Raw genomic sequence first — 18,553 nt, 5'->3', positions numbered from 1 at the left:
GCTTGCAGGTTGGAGTACCGAAATCCCGGTCTTCCCGTTGTACGAAGTCGGATATCGGGAGGAAAAGGGCAATATTCAAGACGGGCGATGGCTGTGCAGGGAGATCGTCGGTTTTATGTGCCGCAATCCGTTCCTTCGCTACCGTATCTGAGGAGAGCACCTTATCTTGATGGCGCCGCATGTCATTCTAGGCCCCTGTCCACATCGGGAATTGACTCCCGAAGCTGGGCCACGACGGAGCAAATTCAGGGTCCACTAAGATGCACAAGCGTTTTGGGGGCCATATCTTGGACATCTTATCCATTCCAGCGGCTTCTACCCTATGGTATAACGAACGAATAACCTCGATAGATCAGGTCGTGAACTCGAAGCACTGCACAATTACAAGACCTCCATACAACTATAATCACGGGCGAGGCAGTACTGATAGACAAGGTCAAATTTTAGCCTTCTACTAGAGTAAGCACAGGGTAGAGAACGTAAGTTTATGACCACGGTCCGTACGCCCAATCCTTCCTTCTTTCCCATTCATATCGATTCCCATATTGATCCTCCATGTCGTATATCCATAAAAACATATGTACAGTCCAGTAGACAAGCCATTGAGTAACGCCAACCCATTCACTTGTGCGTTACACAAGCACATATTCCGTCAGCACGTCCCAATCTGCATGAGACCCGTGTAATTTCCTAAAGACAGTAACCCAGCTCCCGTCAGCCTTTTCCGGACCAATGATCGCATCATGCACCCGGAGGGGTTCGGGTAGATCAAACGGCGCTTCCAAACTCTGCTTATTCACATATCGTTCCATCTCACTGGAGTGATCGGAGCTGCCAGAAGGTGAGGCTCTTCTTGAATGTTCTCGTCGGTCTGTTAGGCCAGGATTCGGAGGAATGTGCAGTGCAGCAGCCGGTGTTGGAGGCGGAACAGGTTGTGTAAGCCAATTGGACAAGCCTTGAGGCGCAAGGAAAGCCATCATTGGATCTATTGCAGATATTGAGGAGGCTCCGTCTTGCGACGAGGAGAGCGAAGGCGCTGCTGAGAATGAAGATGAGACCTCCACATCCATCATCCCCAAGGCAGGATCAATCGGGAGGTCAAAATCAAGGTCCAGATCTTCGACGCTGAGTTCAGGTATTGATGTCGTGGCAGTTGTCGTGGGAAGAACCTCGCCGAACATAGTAGTCGGCGTCTCATGGACTGTGAACAAAGCTTCAGGCGCGACATCTCGGCTCGGCATGCTAGAGCGGAACGAGTCCGGGCCGAAGGGGCCAGACATTCCTCTAGCAAATATATCTTGCGGATTGACCTCCTTTGCGAAGGCTGCTGGCGGTGGAGGGAAGTCTGTCGGCGGTGTTGACCGCTCTGCCCATCTTTCCTCAACCTCTACTACATGCGCAGCAATTGAGCCCATGATACTGGCGCGCCAAAGGTTCTCTCGTCTTTCGGGATTTTTACGAAGTAGATCGAGTGCTGACCGTCTAATGAGTGGATGACGACACTTTGTTGCGACATAATATAGAGGCGGGATAACGTGTGTCTCGAAAGTAAAGTTTGCTGCGCTCGAATTTTGTGCAGATCTTGCGAAACCCGGTGGTGCACCGAAGGAGGCAACTACTGATCTTGATTGGAAAGGCTGACGTGGCATGGTTTGTTCGGCCTCAAGAAAAGATGCTGCAAGGGGTACGATTGCAGAAAATGATGCAAGATGATCATCGTAGGCTGTCTCTGATGTGCTGAGAGCTGTAGATATCCAGATCTGTTGCGCATGTAAATACATCTGCAGAACATGCATGTGATGTTCAGGCGCTGCAGTCGGTTTGGAAGCTCGGAAGAGAGAGAAAGCAACACTCAGCTTGGCCAATTGGCTGAGTAGGTGTTGTTGTTCATTTTGCAGAGCCCTAATGTGCTCGGGAGAAAGCGAGTCGCCATACTTTGCGGGTCGGGCTCTTTGAGTGAAGCGAAGTCCCTGATCCATGAAGTCATACATGCAATACCGCAGCTCAGCAAGCGACTTAAAGGTGACCGGAATAGCCGTTAGAGTCTTGAGACCAGTTGGTATTGGCACTGGGCTTCCACCGAAGAGAAACGATGTCAAACTGAGTCGAGTGTACATAGGAACAAGATGTTCCTTGATGCACTCAATTTCGGGGTCATCTGATTTTGCTTTTCTCTCGAGTTGACTTAGTATTTGACGGCCTTGCTCAAGGTGGATCAGTGACTCCTTGTCCTTGCTCTGCATGAACTCAATACAGACGAACAGGATGCATGTCAGCAACGAGGCCATCGGCTTGCTCCCGGCATTGTTCATCTGATCGAGGAGGCGGGAAATGGCTTTGTTGTACTGCTGGAGAGCGAAGGACTGGCTGGCCCCGCCATCCATGTACGGGTCGACAGTTCCCTGGAGAAGGCCTTCGTGTAGACTGCTAACGGCAAGGACTGCGTGCCTGACTGCATGTTCTGTCTGGCATATTTGCAAGACAAGAACTTTCCAAAAGGCGGCATCCAGATCCCCGGAGAGACTAGGTGCTGTTACGTGCTGGAAGAAATGAAAAGAGCGCTTCTCTTCTGGCGATGCCCAATCCAGTAGCACACCAAGAGAACGAGGTTCTGATCCGTCACTGTCCTTAGATCGACGTCTCGGCGCCATAGACTTCAAGTCTAGGTACCCATCACACTTCCGGCCTGTCTTGGTACAACGAAGACAGTATCTACAATTGAGAGATTAGTCTACAGCTATTAGTAGAGGAGGACAGACACGAACGGTTTCGATTCATCACATTTAACCTTTCGAATTCTATTCCACGTAGACGACTGATAAGCTTGGGCTCTCACGTTGTAATAGCAATTGCAGGCAGAGGTGGTCTGCTTGAGAAGTACTCACTTGCAAGTGATACATCCTGTCCTAACTTTCTTGGAGCCCTTTCGCCCTGAGGTTGGGCGAGATGGAGGGCTGGGCGAGCTCGAGTCTGTTGCCATACTGAGGCGATAGCGGTTGTACAACGGAGGTTGCATGTTGGCTGCAGCGGTGGGATCGAGACGGCTGCCACGACGGTATAAATGTCTGTCAGGCTCTAGGAAGCCCTCCATAGCTCCACTTCAGTATCAACACAGCGTCGATGGCCTGAGATGGGACGAAATCGCAGCAGCGCACAGGCTACATATGTAAAGCGGCGATCGGGCGGCCAGGATTTGTTGCTGAGCCTGTCTAGGTTGGCTCCACAAACAGACAGGGTCGTTTAACATTCTGAAAAGGGCAAGTGAGGGTTGGGGTGGGAAGAATCAGGTTGTCTAGAGCATGGGACAGGTCAATTGGGGGGATCGTCGCATTACCGTTGCTGCCGGCCTCTGGGACCCTCTTCGTGTAACGCGCAGGACCGCAAGCATTGCCACGGAGGTAATAGAGGAGCCCTGTGTGATTGAATAAGCCTGAATAAAGCCCCCAGAAGCGATATCTCTACTTGGGTCTTGCCTTAGCGGCAGCGGGGGGTTTGTAAGTCCTTGGGAGGGCGGCCAGGGGTTGAATCCTTTGACGCACCCTTGTTCCTTCCGGACAGCCCTAAATGCTTCTCCACTGGCCGGTTCAATCTGACCTAGAATAAAGTTAAATGGAGGATTGGCATGGCGGCATGTGCGTAGCCCTACCCGCATCAAAAGGACTTCCACTGACGAAGTTGGGCATGGAGATAGCGGATGCGTAAGCATCACAGCGGCGGGGGCAAAGACAGCCTGTCAAAGGTTGCGGATTTCGGAACACACCCAGGCAGGGTCATGCTCAGATCGAGTAAATGGATGAATGAATGGACGGCATGAGGGGCCATGGTAGATGATGATGCGTGTGTGGCATTCGACATGTGTGGCTGGCTTGTCGGAGAGCTAGTTCACGCCGTGAAAGGGGACCGCCAGCGTTTCAGTCGCAATCGACGGGGACTTGGAGAGGAACCAAAGAAGCGGACAGTGAGCAAGTTGCGCAACTGGGCTGCAAGACGACCCGGGTTACACAACTCCGCGTTTCTGTAGGCCAAGGGGAGGGGGGTCAATGAATGGCAGGGTCTAGCGTAGCGTTGCACCACCCAGCCCGCGTCTTGTTGAATCCTTCCAGGCTGCCGAATTAACTGGTGCACTAGCCTTGTTAAAGGCAGTAGTAGGGAAAAGTTGGGCCGGGATTGCCAGTTTGTCGGTCCCAAAATGGGACCACAAGACGTCTTGGAAGCGTCGTTTATCGTCCAATGTCCGTCTCGATACTACGGGCTCATCCTGCCCATTGGTTGACCACAGAAAGGGGAATGCTTGATGCCACGCTCTGCCGTTTCCCTAAATGACAATTTACACGACCACGTCGTCTGTGCTCTGCCGCGCGCGCGGAGTAGACTTAAGTGGTACAGACGCTTTAGTTTGCCAGAAAGCACCTTAATTGAACATCACTATTTCCGTCGCTAAAGCCTGCGTCTCTTAACCGCCGAATCGGCCGAATACAGATGTTGCGGCAGGCATTGGATGTACAAATCGTGTGTGGTTGGTCTGCTGCCTTTCGCCCTCGCCTTCTAGCCTTTTCCGCGCGCGAAAGAGCAACGGTCTGCGCGCTCGACTGGGACTCTCTCCGTCCCAGACCCTGAGNNTGAGCGCGCCAGCCTGCCCTCCAAATGGTAAGATATGAGCAGTTCTGGCTCGGGATGACAACAGTCCGGCGGCTGAACGTTTGTTGGTAATGAGAACAGGCGATGCTCGCTTCGGTTCTTCCGCGCGATATCTGTCCCCCAGCTGTTCAGGCGCATCATCATCAGGACTTGTTCGGGCCATTTAGCGAATGCGAAAATATCCAGAGTGAATGGCTGCTTTAACGCCTGTGATAAGACCCAGCTGGCGCAACGCTAACCAGGTTGGTCAGAGTGACTGCTGGCAGGAATATACGGACGAGATAGATCAAATTGCATCACAATCCGCCGACGTCTTCTGATCTGCTATCGACAGACTCAACGGGGGCCGGCCCATTGGCCCGGACCAAACTGTCAAATATGCTGTGCTGTGCCACACCGATAACCCGTCAGATCTCGCACCGATGCGAAAATTGTCCGAGCGAATGTCGCTCCGACACGGCTGTGAGGGGGTTCACCCCCCACGATGATGCAAATGCTGCTGGCCTCGTTTCAGGCACCGTTGAATCGACACCCGGATGTGGAGATGCCACCTGCAGGATTGGCATTCCCAAAGGAACTCCGCATTGCATTTCTGTGAGGGGAAGTCATCAAATTTCTGATTAATGTTGAGCAAGGCTCAAGAGTGCGCGCGCGCTACGTTAAATGGCTGCCTTACGGCTGTTGATGTCAGGATGTATCGCTCCCTCCGGTTATTGGGTGAGTGACGCCAGGCAGCACGATAACCTCCGAGGTAGGATGTTTTATTTATGCCCAGCTGGCCGTTGAAAGCGTCGTTTATATTTACATCAGAGGCCGAGTCGATAATGCGAACTTGCGAGGGCTGATCAACAGGCATCGTAGAACCAGGATACGGATATCTTCTAAGATTAGCAGAGTTCTAAGCCTTATCATCACGAAGGAAGTTGAAGCCTACCTCCTTGCCCAAATCTCATAATAAGACTCGAACTGGAAGGAGCTAGGGCCTTTCTGGGCCCTGAAAGTTTGGCCGAGTTAGCTCCTGCCATCAAAAGTTGCCGAAAGTTTCGGCCCTCGCTCAGTTGTTGGAAGGGGCCCCCTTGCTCCCCTTCCCCTTCCTCTTCTGAAATATCGAGAGATGGGGCGGTGAACTTGGATCCATGTATCCGGTCGTGATATCTGGCTATGCCTTTAATCGTGCTGCCTGACTACTGCGGTGAAGGGCCGTCATAGTACCCCTTGGAGTGGAGTTCACGAAATCCAACAATAGTGCTAGGCTGGACGGGAGGATGGCAACAGCTGCAACAAATTGAGGAAAGAGAAGTTTGCTTTGCATCTCGATGCCCACTGATCCAGGAAAGCATGACTCCCAGAACTTTCGCTGGCTATGGTCAGTGTCGTGTTATCACACAACGCCAAGGGCCAGGTATACTTGAGAATAGGCGGGACTCGATCCTGAGTTAGGGCGATGCTGTGGTCCACTCAGGTTATGGACTCGATATCGTTAAATTCAGCGCCTTGGCTTGGTGACACTGATACCTTGACAGATGAATCCAGCTCTGGAGAGTTTGTTGAGACTACAAAGAGGAGGGTCTCGTGTATTTAACGACCCGCCTCTCGAAACACTACGAACAGCTTCGGGATCTACTTTCTGGGTCTTATACTAGCTACGGCCGAATGTGCCTCATCACCAGCAGTGGGGTTGAGGACGAAGCCTAGAGTTGCGCGATCGATTTGCTCGCATTTTAAGCCGAGTTCATCTCGCACTCTAAAGCCACCACTTCCAGCGCCTGAACAAGGAAATCGTATTTCGCACAGAGGAACCCGAAATCTGTTTTTCCGACCCTCTCCGCTGCCGGGGTTCTCGCACGGAAGACAATAACCAGCAGTGTTGTTTTCTTGCAAATACTATTGCGCTAACATGTCGTTGAACTCAGCGAATGTTTAACCATTCACCTCTTCAACAGTATACTACTGAAGGACTATATTCTCCTTTACTATATAGTGTAGATCAGATTCATACTGTCTTTAATACACTCTGTTGGTAAGGGAGCAAGGGCTGGAGTATTCAATACTTCAGGCAAACCGCCTGCGGGCAAAGCATATGGTTTCAGATACCATTGTTCGTAACAGGAATTCTTCCCTCTCGGGCTTCTCAAATGCCATACAACGGACATGGACCTACGTACTCGTTCAGGGGTTTGTCGGCGTCCTCGCATGTAGTGAGAGAATGTGATTGGCAGCCTCGGTTTGCGAAAAGTCGTTTCCTCGGTCTCTTGTTGGCAGCTGTGGAACCGTGACTTATCCGAGCCTCAAATCGGTGACAAGGCTACATAATATGGATGATGCCTCGTATGAGTTTGGTATTATCGAAGTCGTGCGTATGTTCATGTCAATATGTTATCCTTAGCAGGGCGATGTTCAGATGAACCTTCTACCACTCATAGACGCTATTGTGGAGAAACTTTAGATGCTATGCGGCTCTTCAAATCTCTATCTAAGGCCTTTGTTTTCACCTTCACCTTGAATGGCAATCTATCCTAACGAGGAGGACTCCAAACTGGGTCTCCTGGGCTGGACTTCTGCCTGTGACAGAGTCTTTAGGATCAATTACATTTATGAGACGATGACAAAGCAATTATCCTAGGAAGGGAACAGTTCCATTTGCTGAGTATGGAATCGTACGCAAACTGGAGGCAAAGGACTACGAACTCGAGCGCTTGTCTGCGTATGATAAGTTCTCTTCAGCAATTCGATGTGACGCAATTTGCTACTCCTCCCCCAGGGTATTGAATGTCAATTCTTGAAGCGTGAAGACACTCAATATTGAAAGTCGTAAAACTTATCAAGATCCCAAAGATTCTATTTATTACAATGGGTCTAACTTCTGCAAAGGTAATAATCCCTTGTTGAGGAGGTAATATCCCCTTGCCGAACTAACTTTCATGAAACTGGAGGGGGACTACTCTCGCATTGTTGACAAACTAAGAGCAAAGCAGTTCGGTACTGATGGACGGCCTTGATGTTGATCACAGCAACCAAGACCACTTGCTAGTGTCAGAAAGTCCTGTGCGTTAGTACAGCTGCCAATGTCCAATGCGACTCGAGACGGTTTCAAAAGGCCAGAGTCGGCAATTGTCCTTTGTGTTCCTTGCGAGGCTGAGAACAGTGCCTATCGGCTGCTCCACCATGAACTCCGCGGTTGACGCAGAAATCCGGTAACACGGCAACTAGAACCTGGCCTAGGGGCCGTGTATGGAAGGTCTCGGATATGTTCGAGAAAGAGAAGGCTTCAAGCCACACGAACTCGGCGAATCGTGTCCGGGAAGTAAGCGCTTGAGATACTTCGAGGAGGCTCTTGGGGGCTGAGGGTCGCTAGAATGGGCCAAGCATTGATTCACAGCCTCCCCAGCTCCGCACTAGACATGCTTATCGGGACGGAAAGGATGGACTGAGGGGTAAAGCTGCGCGACTCTGGCCCCCAATCTGTCTCGTTTGGGCATCTGCTTCCGATACTGAGACCAATGTTCCATTGGGAGCTGTTGCTTTTGAAACCTATGGGAACCCGACATGAGGGAGCCGTGTCAGAATCCTGCATAGCTGGTATAAAGGTCTTCCCGTCTCCAAGGCTCGTTGGTGAGAGTTCGTCTCTAGACCAATCCACTATCAGGAATCAGACTCAACGGCTATTACCATCCAGTCGTAGACAGAAACATTGCTATTCTAGAATTTACCAGCCTCGCCTTTGCCGAGGCTATACGCTTGAGCAGTCATTCTCAGCTTGCGAATGAGTGGTTCGAGGAATTCAGTCCCCTCTTCCCTGGCGCCGGAGCTCGGCTCCGGACGCACATCTACGTCCTCAAGAAACTCGTATGTATAAGCATCATCATATATGACACGGTTCACATGACTGACAGAGTGACAAGGTGCGGATCATCTGCCATAACCACTCGATTTTCATCACGAAATTCCTATCCTGTTATCCCGTGGCTCGAAGAGGGCTGGCTACACCGACTCATCCCGTACGAGCACATGGCAACGGCAAGTCCCCGGGTCGGAGTAGGCATGATTGGTCAAGGTCTTCTGGATCACCACGTCAGCCTTATCCGAGATCTTGATCGTGTCCAGAACCTGCTCCGCCACGGCACATGTACCGGCCCAAAGACGAAGATGGCAACTTGGCCTATGTCTAAACAGGAGGCGATGAAAAGACAAAAACCCCTTGTTGTTTGAGCAGGCTTGTATAATTGTTTAGCAGGCGTTTAGGAACGGTGTCAAGAGGGCAAAACAAAAGCCTGGGAATAACAAGGGCTATCTGGGAAAGCTGCTTAAGAAAACCGAAACTGGGAAAGGGAAGTTAAGGAGCATGGGAGAAAAAGGCTAATACAGCTTGGGAGAATGATACCTACCTAGGTATTGTTAATGGCAGCTAGACATATTTACAAGGGCATGTTCTTGCTCCTCAATTTCATTCAAGCAATATCTTCTTTCACCAACGACACAAACCAAGTGCGAGGAAGTAAACATCACGTTGGAAAGTCTGGCTGAAGTGCACAGGCTGGTTTCAAGCAGAAATGGCAAGACATTAAATGATGATTTGTTGACTTGGGTCCTGAAGGGGTCTTTGTCTCCCAAGGCTGGCGGTCTGTCAAGGCTGACGCTTTGCGTAGCCACTCACTGCCTAAAGCTGACCCTATTTTGCCTGAAGCTAACAGATAGTCAGCAAAAGAAGGTGTTGGAAGCCTTTAGCAAGAAGCTTGGGCCACCTGAGCTGTTGTGCTGTCATCAAGAGTGGAGTCGGATATCGCCTCCCAGGTTTTTCCGGGCCCAAATCGTCATCCGAGTGGTCGCCTAGTGACCTGCTTGGCGGCGCAGTGCAGTGCTGGCCTTCCCAAAGACCTTAGTTGGTGACCTTACCTTGCCTTGCCTTACCTCACGGGCACCTCTTGAAACCTTGCCCACTTGAAGACAGCTCAACCTCTCGATCTTCCTTCCATCTCCCAAAACTTTTCCCTTCCTCCATCACAACCCCTCCATTTCCACTGCTCTCCTCGTTGGTCTTTGCGAGGCGTCAGATCGTTTTCTGCGAGATTTCACTGCCCATACTCTCATTCCACGCCAGCTCTCTTTCTCTGGCGTCATCCGTGTCCACTCCCGCCTCACTCCCACATCAACCCTCGGCAAACGGACAAGATGGCTCCTGAGCCCACCCCCGCCGATCACCCTGAGCACAAGAAGAAGGTCAACCTGATGGATGCATCAGGAGCCGAGCGAAAAGATGAAGATGACACCGCTACCGCCATCCTCAAGAAGAAGAAGAAGCCCAACCAGCTGATGGTGACGGATGCCGTCAACGATGACAACTCCATCATCGCCCTCTCAAACAACACCATGGAGGCTCTCCAGCTCTTCCGTGGCGACACAGTTCTGGTTCGAGGCAAGAAGAGAAAGGACACAGTCCTGATCGTTCTCGCCGACGACGATCTTGATGACGGCAGCGCCAGATTGAACCGAGTTGTCCGACACAATCTGCGGGTCAAGCACGGTGACATTATCACCATCCACGCCTGCCCAGATATCAAATATGTAAGCACACGAGACTTCATACTTCATCCTATCGCTCAAATATGTGCTAACTTTGTCATTAGGCCAAGCGTATCGCTGTGCTCCCTATCGCCGACACCGTCGAGGGTCTGACCGGCTCCCTGTTCGATGTCTTCCTTGCCCCATACTTCAGAGAAGCTTATCGGCCAGTCCGCCAAGGCGACCTCTTCATAGTGCGTGGAGGCATGAGACAGGTTGAGTTCAAGGTCGTTGAAGTCGACCCTCCAGAGTACGGTATCGTTGCCCAAGATACAGTCATCCACTGTGAAGGCGAGCCGATCCAGCGAGACGAGGAGGAGAACAACCTGAACGAGGTCGGATACGATGACATCGGTGGTGTCCGCAAGCAGATGGCTCAGATTCGAGAGATGGTTGAGCTTCCGCTAAGACATCCCCAACTATTCAAGTCTATCGGTATCAAGCCCCCTCGAGGTGTGCTTCTCTATGGTCCTCCTGGTACCGGTAAGACACTCATGGCTCGTGCCGTTGCCAATGAGACCGGTGCTTTCTTCTTCCTGATCAACGGTCCCGAGATCATGTCGAAGATGGCTGGTGAATCTGAGTCGAACCTGAGAAAGGCTTTCGAGGAAGCCGAGAAGAACTCCCCAGCTATCATCTTCATCGACGAAATTGACTCTATTGCGCCGAAGCGTGAGAAGACCAACGGTGAAGTTGAGCGCCGCGTCGTCTCGCAACTGTTGACTCTCATGGACGGCATGAAGGCGCGGTCTAACGTCGTTGTCATGGCGGCCACCAACCGACCTAACTCTATCGATCCCGCCCTGCGTCGTTTTGGTCGTTTTGACCGTGAGGTCGACATTGGTATCCCTGACCCCACTGGTCGTCTCGAGATCCTACAGATCCACACCAAGAACATGAAGCTGGGTGATGATGTCGATCTAGAGCAAATCGCATCCGAGACTCACGGTTACGTCGGTTCCGATATTGCTGCTCTCTGCTCCGAGGCTGCGATGCAGCAGATTCGTGAGAAAATGGATCTCATTGATCTGGACGAGGATACCATCGATGCTGAGGTGCTCGACTCACTTGGTGTCACGATGGACAACTTCCGATTTGCCCTTGGTGTCTCCAACCCCTCCGCTCTCCGCGAGGTTGCCGTTGTCGAAGTTCCCAACGTCCGCTGGGAGGACATTGGTGGCCTGGACGGCGTCAAGGAAGAGCTCAAGGAGCAGGTGCAGTACCCAGTCGACCATCCGGAGAAGTTCCTCAAGTTTGGCATGTCACCTTCTCGTGGTGTCCTGTTCTATGGTCCCCCCGGTACGGGTAAGACTATGTTGGCCAAGGCTGTCGCGAACGAGGCTTCTGCCAACTTCATCTCCGTCAAGGGCCCTGAGCTCCTCAGCATGTGGTTCGGCGAGTCCGAGAGCAATATTCGAGACATCTTCGACAAGGCTCGTGCTGCCGCTCCTTGCATTGTCTTCCTGGACGAGCTAGACTCCATCGCCAAGGCTCGTGGCGGCTCTGTCGGCGATGCTGGCGGAGCCTCTGATCGTGTTGTCAACCAGCTTCTGACAGAGATGGACGGCATGACTTCCAAGAAGAACGTTTTCGTTATTGGCGCCACCAACCGACCGGAGCAGCTTGACCCCGCTCTGTGCCGTCCAGGTCGTCTTGACTCACTTATCTACGTCCCTCTCCCCGACGAGACTGGTCGCTTGAGCATCCTAAAGGCTCAGCTGCGCAAGACTCCTGTTTCCACCGACATCGATCTCAACTACATCGCTTCCAAGACTCACGGCTTCTCTGGTGCTGATTTGGGCTTCATCACCCAGCGTGCTGTGAAGTTGGCCATTAGGGAGTCTATTGTTGCTGATATCGAGCGCACCAAGGCTCGTGAGGCTGCTGGTATGGACGTTGACGAGGAAGAGGAGGCTGAGGATCCCGTCCCAGAGCTTACCAAGAAGCACTTCGAGGAGGCTATGCAGATGGCTCGTCGTTCCGTCAGCGATGTTGAGATTCGTCGGTATGAGGCCTTTGCCCAGCAAATGAAGAATGCTGGCCCTGGTGCGTTCTTCAAGTTCCCTGAGGGAGGTGTCGATGCTGCCGGAAACAACGGCGGTGCTGGTAACTCCTTCGGTGACGCCGGCAACGATGATGGTCTCTATGACTAAACATCATTCTGTCACACGACTATCAATGTATTCTAGTTTCCTATGCATCTTACATCCTCACTAGAGAAGCACTAGTGGGAGACATGTTGAGTGCAAAATCAATACAGGGGGGAGGCGTGGATTTCAGTTACTAATCGGCCGAATGCACATGTACTTTCTCCCGCAGGCCTGCAGTCACGTTCCCTGCTTGACGACACGAATCTGGGAGGGAGAGAAACTGGCTGGCAATCATCTGGCATCTCCGTAGACTGCAAGGCTGGTTTTGCTACCTCATCATGATTGCAAACAGATTGCGATCTTGGCTTTACGATAGATTTTCCTCAATTGACTTCGTTAATCCATTTTCAAAATGTGTCCTTCCCCAAGCGCCTTACGAACATGGCCATCTTATGATAGGAGAGAGCATTCACAAAAGCAGGCAAAATAGTGCATGTGAGTCGTTGATAATGAAGAAACGCATGATATCATTTTAACCCAAGAAAAAAACATAAGATACCACATCTATGAATGCCCTTTTGATACGCCGTGATGTCCATTGTCGTGTCGTGATGTTGCCAGTTTTTACAATCAATCGCTCCGCTCGAGCAGTCGTAGCCCCGGATCATCCTCTCAGGATCGACCCTCTTCCCCCGGGACAAGGGAACATGACGCGGTCTCGAGCCGGTACTCTTCATGCTTCCTCTCATTCTTCCTCGGTATCAATGTCCATCAGATCATACCCCCCCGGATCGTCCTCCTCCTGTTGCGTCGAGCTGTCAGCGGTCTCACGTTGCCCCGTTCTCCTCGATCTCACACACCATCTCCAGCGCGTCCCGCGTCACTTTGAGCGCCTCCTCAATCACTGCCGCCGGCACCGCCAGGGTGGACGTCGTGTCCTTGTTGAGGTTCTGTGCCTCGCCGGGGCCCGGCCCGGAGGAGGCGCCGTTGACCTTCTTGCCGTTTACCTCTGCGCCGTTCTTTGTTGGTGTGGATGTGGAGTTTGTGGCTGACGAAGAGGAGGAAGAGGATGCGGATGTCTCTTGGCGGACGTCGTCCATGACTCGTCGTAGGAGCGCGGGGAAGGTGGTGACTTCGCCGGAGCGGAGGAGGTTGAGAGCGTGGTTTTGGACCATCGTCGGCCAGTTGTTGGGGTGGGCGTGGAGGGAGTGTAGGAGGTGTTCTTGAATTCTGGATCACGATTAGCTTTCCTGCCAGAAACAATCCGCGTGGCATAGTATTCGTGAATAGGAAGCCTAATGCTTCGGTCCGCGGTGTCCCATTCTGAAGAGCAGGAGCTGCGAATTGAAGTGTGCACTAGATGGAGCAAACAGGACATGCCTATACATACTTCAATACATGGCCGTCCCGCAGTAACACTGCATTTATTTGTGACCTTAACTCGGGATCCATTGTGGCTGGAGTGTAGCTCGCTGCTGCTGGCGGCACTTTGACTGGTGTTGATGGCTGATTCGACATAGCCGGTGGCGGGTCAGCGACGGGGAGGATGTTGTGGGAAATTAACAAGAGGCGATGGACGACCCGTTATTGCTGCAGAGTCGCAAACTTGCACCGTTGATGCAAAGATATGTAGCAGAGAGAGGACAGCACCATAAGCGTCGCTATAGGGTATTTTCGTCGTCAAGCACCTGGTGAGGCTGGTGGGTGTTGTTCGTGCCAGGCAAGCTAATTCGCAGAATCTCGGTCGCGCAGCAGGCCGCAGATCAGCACAGAGTGATTCGAGAGGGGTGGTGGGCTCAATGGTGGTCTGCCTGCCTGAGAAGAGCACCACCTTTGACAAAGAAGGCGCGGATACAAGCACGGCAAGAGGAGTTTGTGAGCTCCTACAGCAGACCGTCGTCGGAGATCAAGGCGAGGATGAGCACAATGGGCCGGCGACAAGAGCTGTTCTGGCGAGGCTGAATTGATAGGAAACTTTTGGCGCTGCGCGCAAGGCTGAGTGGTGTAGGTAGCACGATGCTTGTTTGCGGACAGTGCAGGGGCTCCCATTGGAGCTCAAGGTCTCCAGTGACTGTTGGCACGTGTGCACCAGCTGGCAGCTATGGTGGTGAAAATAACGGAGTGGCAGCGCTACGCCGTGTAATTAACCAACTTCTCCTCGGTCATTCTGGAATACCCTGAACATCTCGTGGGCAAGACAAACCACATCTCACTAAACGACCGTTCTCTTATTATGATGGTTTCATTTTATGGGCTTCAAATGAAATTGCGATGTAATTAGGGCTTCTCGGAATGTTCATGACTGCATTCATTCCCGGTGTGTCTACATTCAAGAGCCTGAAAGTGCCTTATATCTGAATCTGTCGGGATTTCAGCAAGCTTTGTAAACAGAAGCCTCTCATATTGACACTTATTAGACGAAGAGCTCCCGAGCACCAAAGAAATGTACAATACGGCACACCACACCCCTCATTCCCTTCTTGGTGAGTCGACACCTCGATTGGGAGAGTGGCGGTACCACCTCCGTGATCTTTTCGCAACCCATCAAGTTGGTCTCTTGTAAACTGTATTGGTAATGCATCAGCAAGAGATGCATCTATTCCTTGAGGTTTGCCGACAAGGATGTGCAATCTAAATCTTCGAAAAGGCTATCAGTACAGGTCACGGCGCACATCGATATTGCGTATTGCACATCTGAGGGCTTGTGTGAGTGGCCGGTGTGACAAATTCGTTCGTGGAAGGACCAGTCCATTTGCCATGTACTAATATGGCAATGCTATTGCAAGCCGGAAACATGACCTCAGTATTGCAGCATCCCGCTCGCAAAGTTTCCGCTCGGAGCTCTCCATTCGTTTCCGGAACTCACGTAATTCTGTACTCGTATATGAGCAGTATGTCTTACTCTGAGACCTACAAACCGGCCACCAAGATGGTAGAGAACAGCCCCAGAACTTAGACATAACCTGCCAGTCTAGAATATCGTACTCAAACAGAACAACCTGCGCGTTAGTCGAACACCACGAGTCTAGAAGGAGTGTGTAATTGAGTTCAACATTCATACTCACCATCTATAGGTTACATACAAAGCGTGTGCCGACAAGGGGGGCACTACTTGACTGGTTGACATTACATTGTGCTGCCATCCCATGAAAGCCCTGTGATGAAGTCACGAAGTCGCATGCGGGCAGTCATAAGCAGGATGGACTTTGAGATCAAAATTCCTTGAAGATTGCTTGGTATTATCCACGATGACCTGTGATCTCTCAAATGGTGCTACACTATGTTTCTCGCCAGGCCGCCTCTTGATCAAGAACATTTATGATGAACAGAATTTTGCCGGCATGGTGCTCAAATACAGCGTAGGAGTAAAAGCATTTATGGCTCGATGACAAAGGATGTCTGGACTTGTCAGTACAGTGTGGTCAGTCAATGACTAGCTGGGTAGGACTAAGAAAATATGAAATAAAGAAATGGACTCTGGCTTGATACGGTCAGAAGAGTCGATGGATGCGTGATGAGATAGCTTCTATGACCTCTAGGATGTGGCCAAGGACTGATGATTGTATGGACTGTCTGTAGTTTAAGTTCCCAATCCGGTCTATTGCAGAGTCCTGCAGCACTAGCCTTGGTCCCCCTTTCGCATATATGCAGTACTCCGCATGCTTCGCTCTCGAGGGACAGACATACAATGCTCCCACGTTCCTGGATAACGGGCTGCATTCGTGGCCCACAGAATCGTGCAGTTGCATGGAGTGTCGTTGAGATATGCCTCGAAGATCCTCCTTCCCCTAGGGGCTGATGAGCAGGGCTGTAATCTGCAGGGTCGGAAGATCTGCGTCTAGGACGAACCGTGACGGCAGAGATGGGCCGAACTTGTACTGCCTACTTCATGTATACCCCACGCACGCTCATGTAAGTCCCCTGCAATTGCAGCGTGGGCGACTTCGTGGTGTGGAGGGGAGAAATTGTCGTGATGGAGGTTGCTGTGCCCTCTTGTCACCTCATTAGAAACTGGGCGGTCGTCAGGGGCCGTGGTGGTTTCCACGATCATAGACGACGCAAGTATGTATAGTACCCGCTATATAGACCATCATCTACATTCTTCAGCTGACCGTTATCTGTCAGGCGGGGAATTTGATACGACTGTGTGACCCTACTGTTTAGACGGCTGAACGCCTGTGCTGCTTTATGGCACACCTCGATTGCCCAAATACGGCCATAGGATGCTTGCCCACGCCACTTGATTTGCTCATTTTATTCAAAGAGACAACAGATACCGTATAACCAATCTGACAAGTCAACAGGTCTTGAGACCTTTATTGTCAATCTTGATGTGCTTTGCTGCTGGACTTTGTTCAATCTCAAACCCTCACCTGTGCATAAAAGGGGCTCACCTCCGTTAACCAATGACGGACAGCATGTCGTCTAGCCCAGGTGACAATCCACCTCTGTGGCATTTCGGTTTGCTCGAACTACGAAACTGATCGCGGAAACAATTGCTGATAGCTCGGCATACAATTGTTTTGTAACAGAGCCCTGGTGCCATTTACGGCGAACTCCTTGCTGGGGCTTGTACCTGATTGAATTACCGTCGAGAGCCCGAATAAGATGAGAACCGTTGGCTTGCCATGAGAGGCATCTGAATCGTCTTGATTCTCTTGATCCAGAAAATCCAACGGAGGGGGGAAGGCCATCAGACAGGTAGAATAGGTGGGGTGTTGTCTGATGCACCTGCACACAAACAGAAGATGGTTGAGGAAGGTGTGAACCAGCCAGTAGGTTCCTTCTCAATTCGAGCAACACCTGGGCAGGGCACAACACCACCCTCCCAGCCACTGCTTTGCCGCGACACAGCCTTGACTTACTGTTACTGGACTCTCTTCTGCCGCATTGTTTTCAACCCGGTTCCAGTTCATTCTTGGCTGAATATCCAAGCGGCTAGAGCGCGTAAACCATCTCATATTACACGGAGCTTCGGACCAAATATAAGCACGTGCTCAGATGCTCCTCCATCCCAGCCTTACCTTTATGCTCTCAACGAAGAGGACCATTGAAGATTTTCTTGCCAACGTCGCAGCTCCAACAGAGCAAGATTTTTGAGCGACCCGAAGAGATAGCACTGGAGATGCACTTCGATGGGCGATAGACTTGGCAACGAGATGCTTGAGCTGTCATTGACAGTCATCATCTCGATCCACGAGGACGCAGCGACTCGCGACCTCCATCCCAAAGGCAGCTCGGGATCAACGCATTCGTTGTAGCATCCGGCGGACTTGAACTCATCCTCCCGGTGTCTCTCAATGCTGAGGCTGTGATACTGTATATTACAGCACGAGAAGGCATTCCGGTACCACTATCCACTCTGGGCGAAGGAGTATATCACTGCTTAAACAAGCACTTGATTGTTGCTCAGTACTAGCACCAGACTTTTACTGTGGACCGGCATTTGCTTGATAGCCAAGCAGGGCCAAAATGTAATCCTGTCAAAAATATCGGTGAGGAAGATGAGGGCAATGTATCCCGCCCTATACTTGGAGAAGTCTTTCATGAGCTGAACGTTCATCTAGGAAAGATGTATATCCTACTCCACTGTGGGATACTGCCTCTTCGAGCACATCAAATAGCAACCTACGACAAAGGCCATCGAAGTCGAGCTGCAAGCTCATCTCGAGACACCCATGTGAATGCAGCATGAAGGAATTATCATTCTGGATCGACTGGATTGCGTATCAGCAGACGCGATTGTGTTACGGAAGCTCAAGAACAAAATAGTGGCCGATATGCCATATAAAGAGTTCGCCGCTTGTCTAGAGTGCCAGACATGAGATAAATTGCATCTCGTTTGGACGACTCGGTTTCCACACCCTTCACTGAAGAGGAATTGCAATCTGGCCTGGGACAGCTGTCCTCTTATGCTTGACCTTGCCAAGGTTTTGACCTGGACAGCTAGCGAAGTGTGATGCTTTGCGGCAAACTCCTCTGGTAATAGTTTGACCCATAGCCTGAAACCCCGGACTTTCAGTACATATTTGCTCATGGACCAGAGACCCACGATCAGGTCTTCATGCAATGTGCAGTATATGGGGATCAACCGTCAGTTCTCGACCGGAAGTCCCACTTCTGCACACAACCCAGAGCTGCTTCTTCCCCCACGCTTCCCCAAATCAGGGCAACTCTGCATTCACGTCCTGCATATGTTGTGTTGAGGGCCATCTCTCAGCCTTGTACAACGCTTGCTGCAGCCATGTTTTTTTTTTTTTTTTTTT

General features: G+C 51.2%; 2 protein-coding genes across 2 annotated transcripts; one reads left to right on the top strand and one right to left on the bottom strand.

Moving 5' to 3' along the window:
- Positions 1-9,807: 9,807 nt before the first annotated feature.
- Positions 9,808-12,350, top strand: UCRPA7_1714 (putative cell division control protein 48 protein; the record flags this gene model as incomplete). The annotated part of the gene is made up of 2 exons (XM_007914293.1): positions 9,808-10,200; positions 10,263-12,350. 2 exons carry the CDS (start codon positions 9,808-9,810, stop codon positions 12,348-12,350), a joined length of 2,481 nt encoding a protein of 826 aa, XP_007912484.1.
- A 682-nt stretch (positions 12,351-13,032) lies between these two features.
- Positions 13,033-13,739, bottom strand: UCRPA7_1713 (hypothetical protein; the record flags this gene model as incomplete). Its single annotated transcript, XM_007914292.1, has 3 exons — positions 13,033-13,089; positions 13,148-13,517; positions 13,678-13,739. 3 exons carry the CDS (start codon positions 13,737-13,739, stop codon positions 13,033-13,035), a joined length of 489 nt encoding a protein of 162 aa, XP_007912483.1.
- Positions 13,740-18,553: the final 4,814 nt, after the last annotated feature.

Source organism: Phaeoacremonium minimum (assembly GCF_000392275.1).
Source record: "Phaeoacremonium minimum UCRPA7 unplaced genomic scaffold PA7_03_scaffold_129, whole genome shotgun sequence".
Lineage (NCBI taxonomy): Eukaryota > Fungi > Ascomycota > Sordariomycetes > Togniniales > Togniniaceae > Phaeoacremonium > Phaeoacremonium minimum.
The sequence above is the reverse complement of the archived record's forward strand: the minus strand, read 5'-3'. Positions and strand labels throughout refer to the sequence as shown.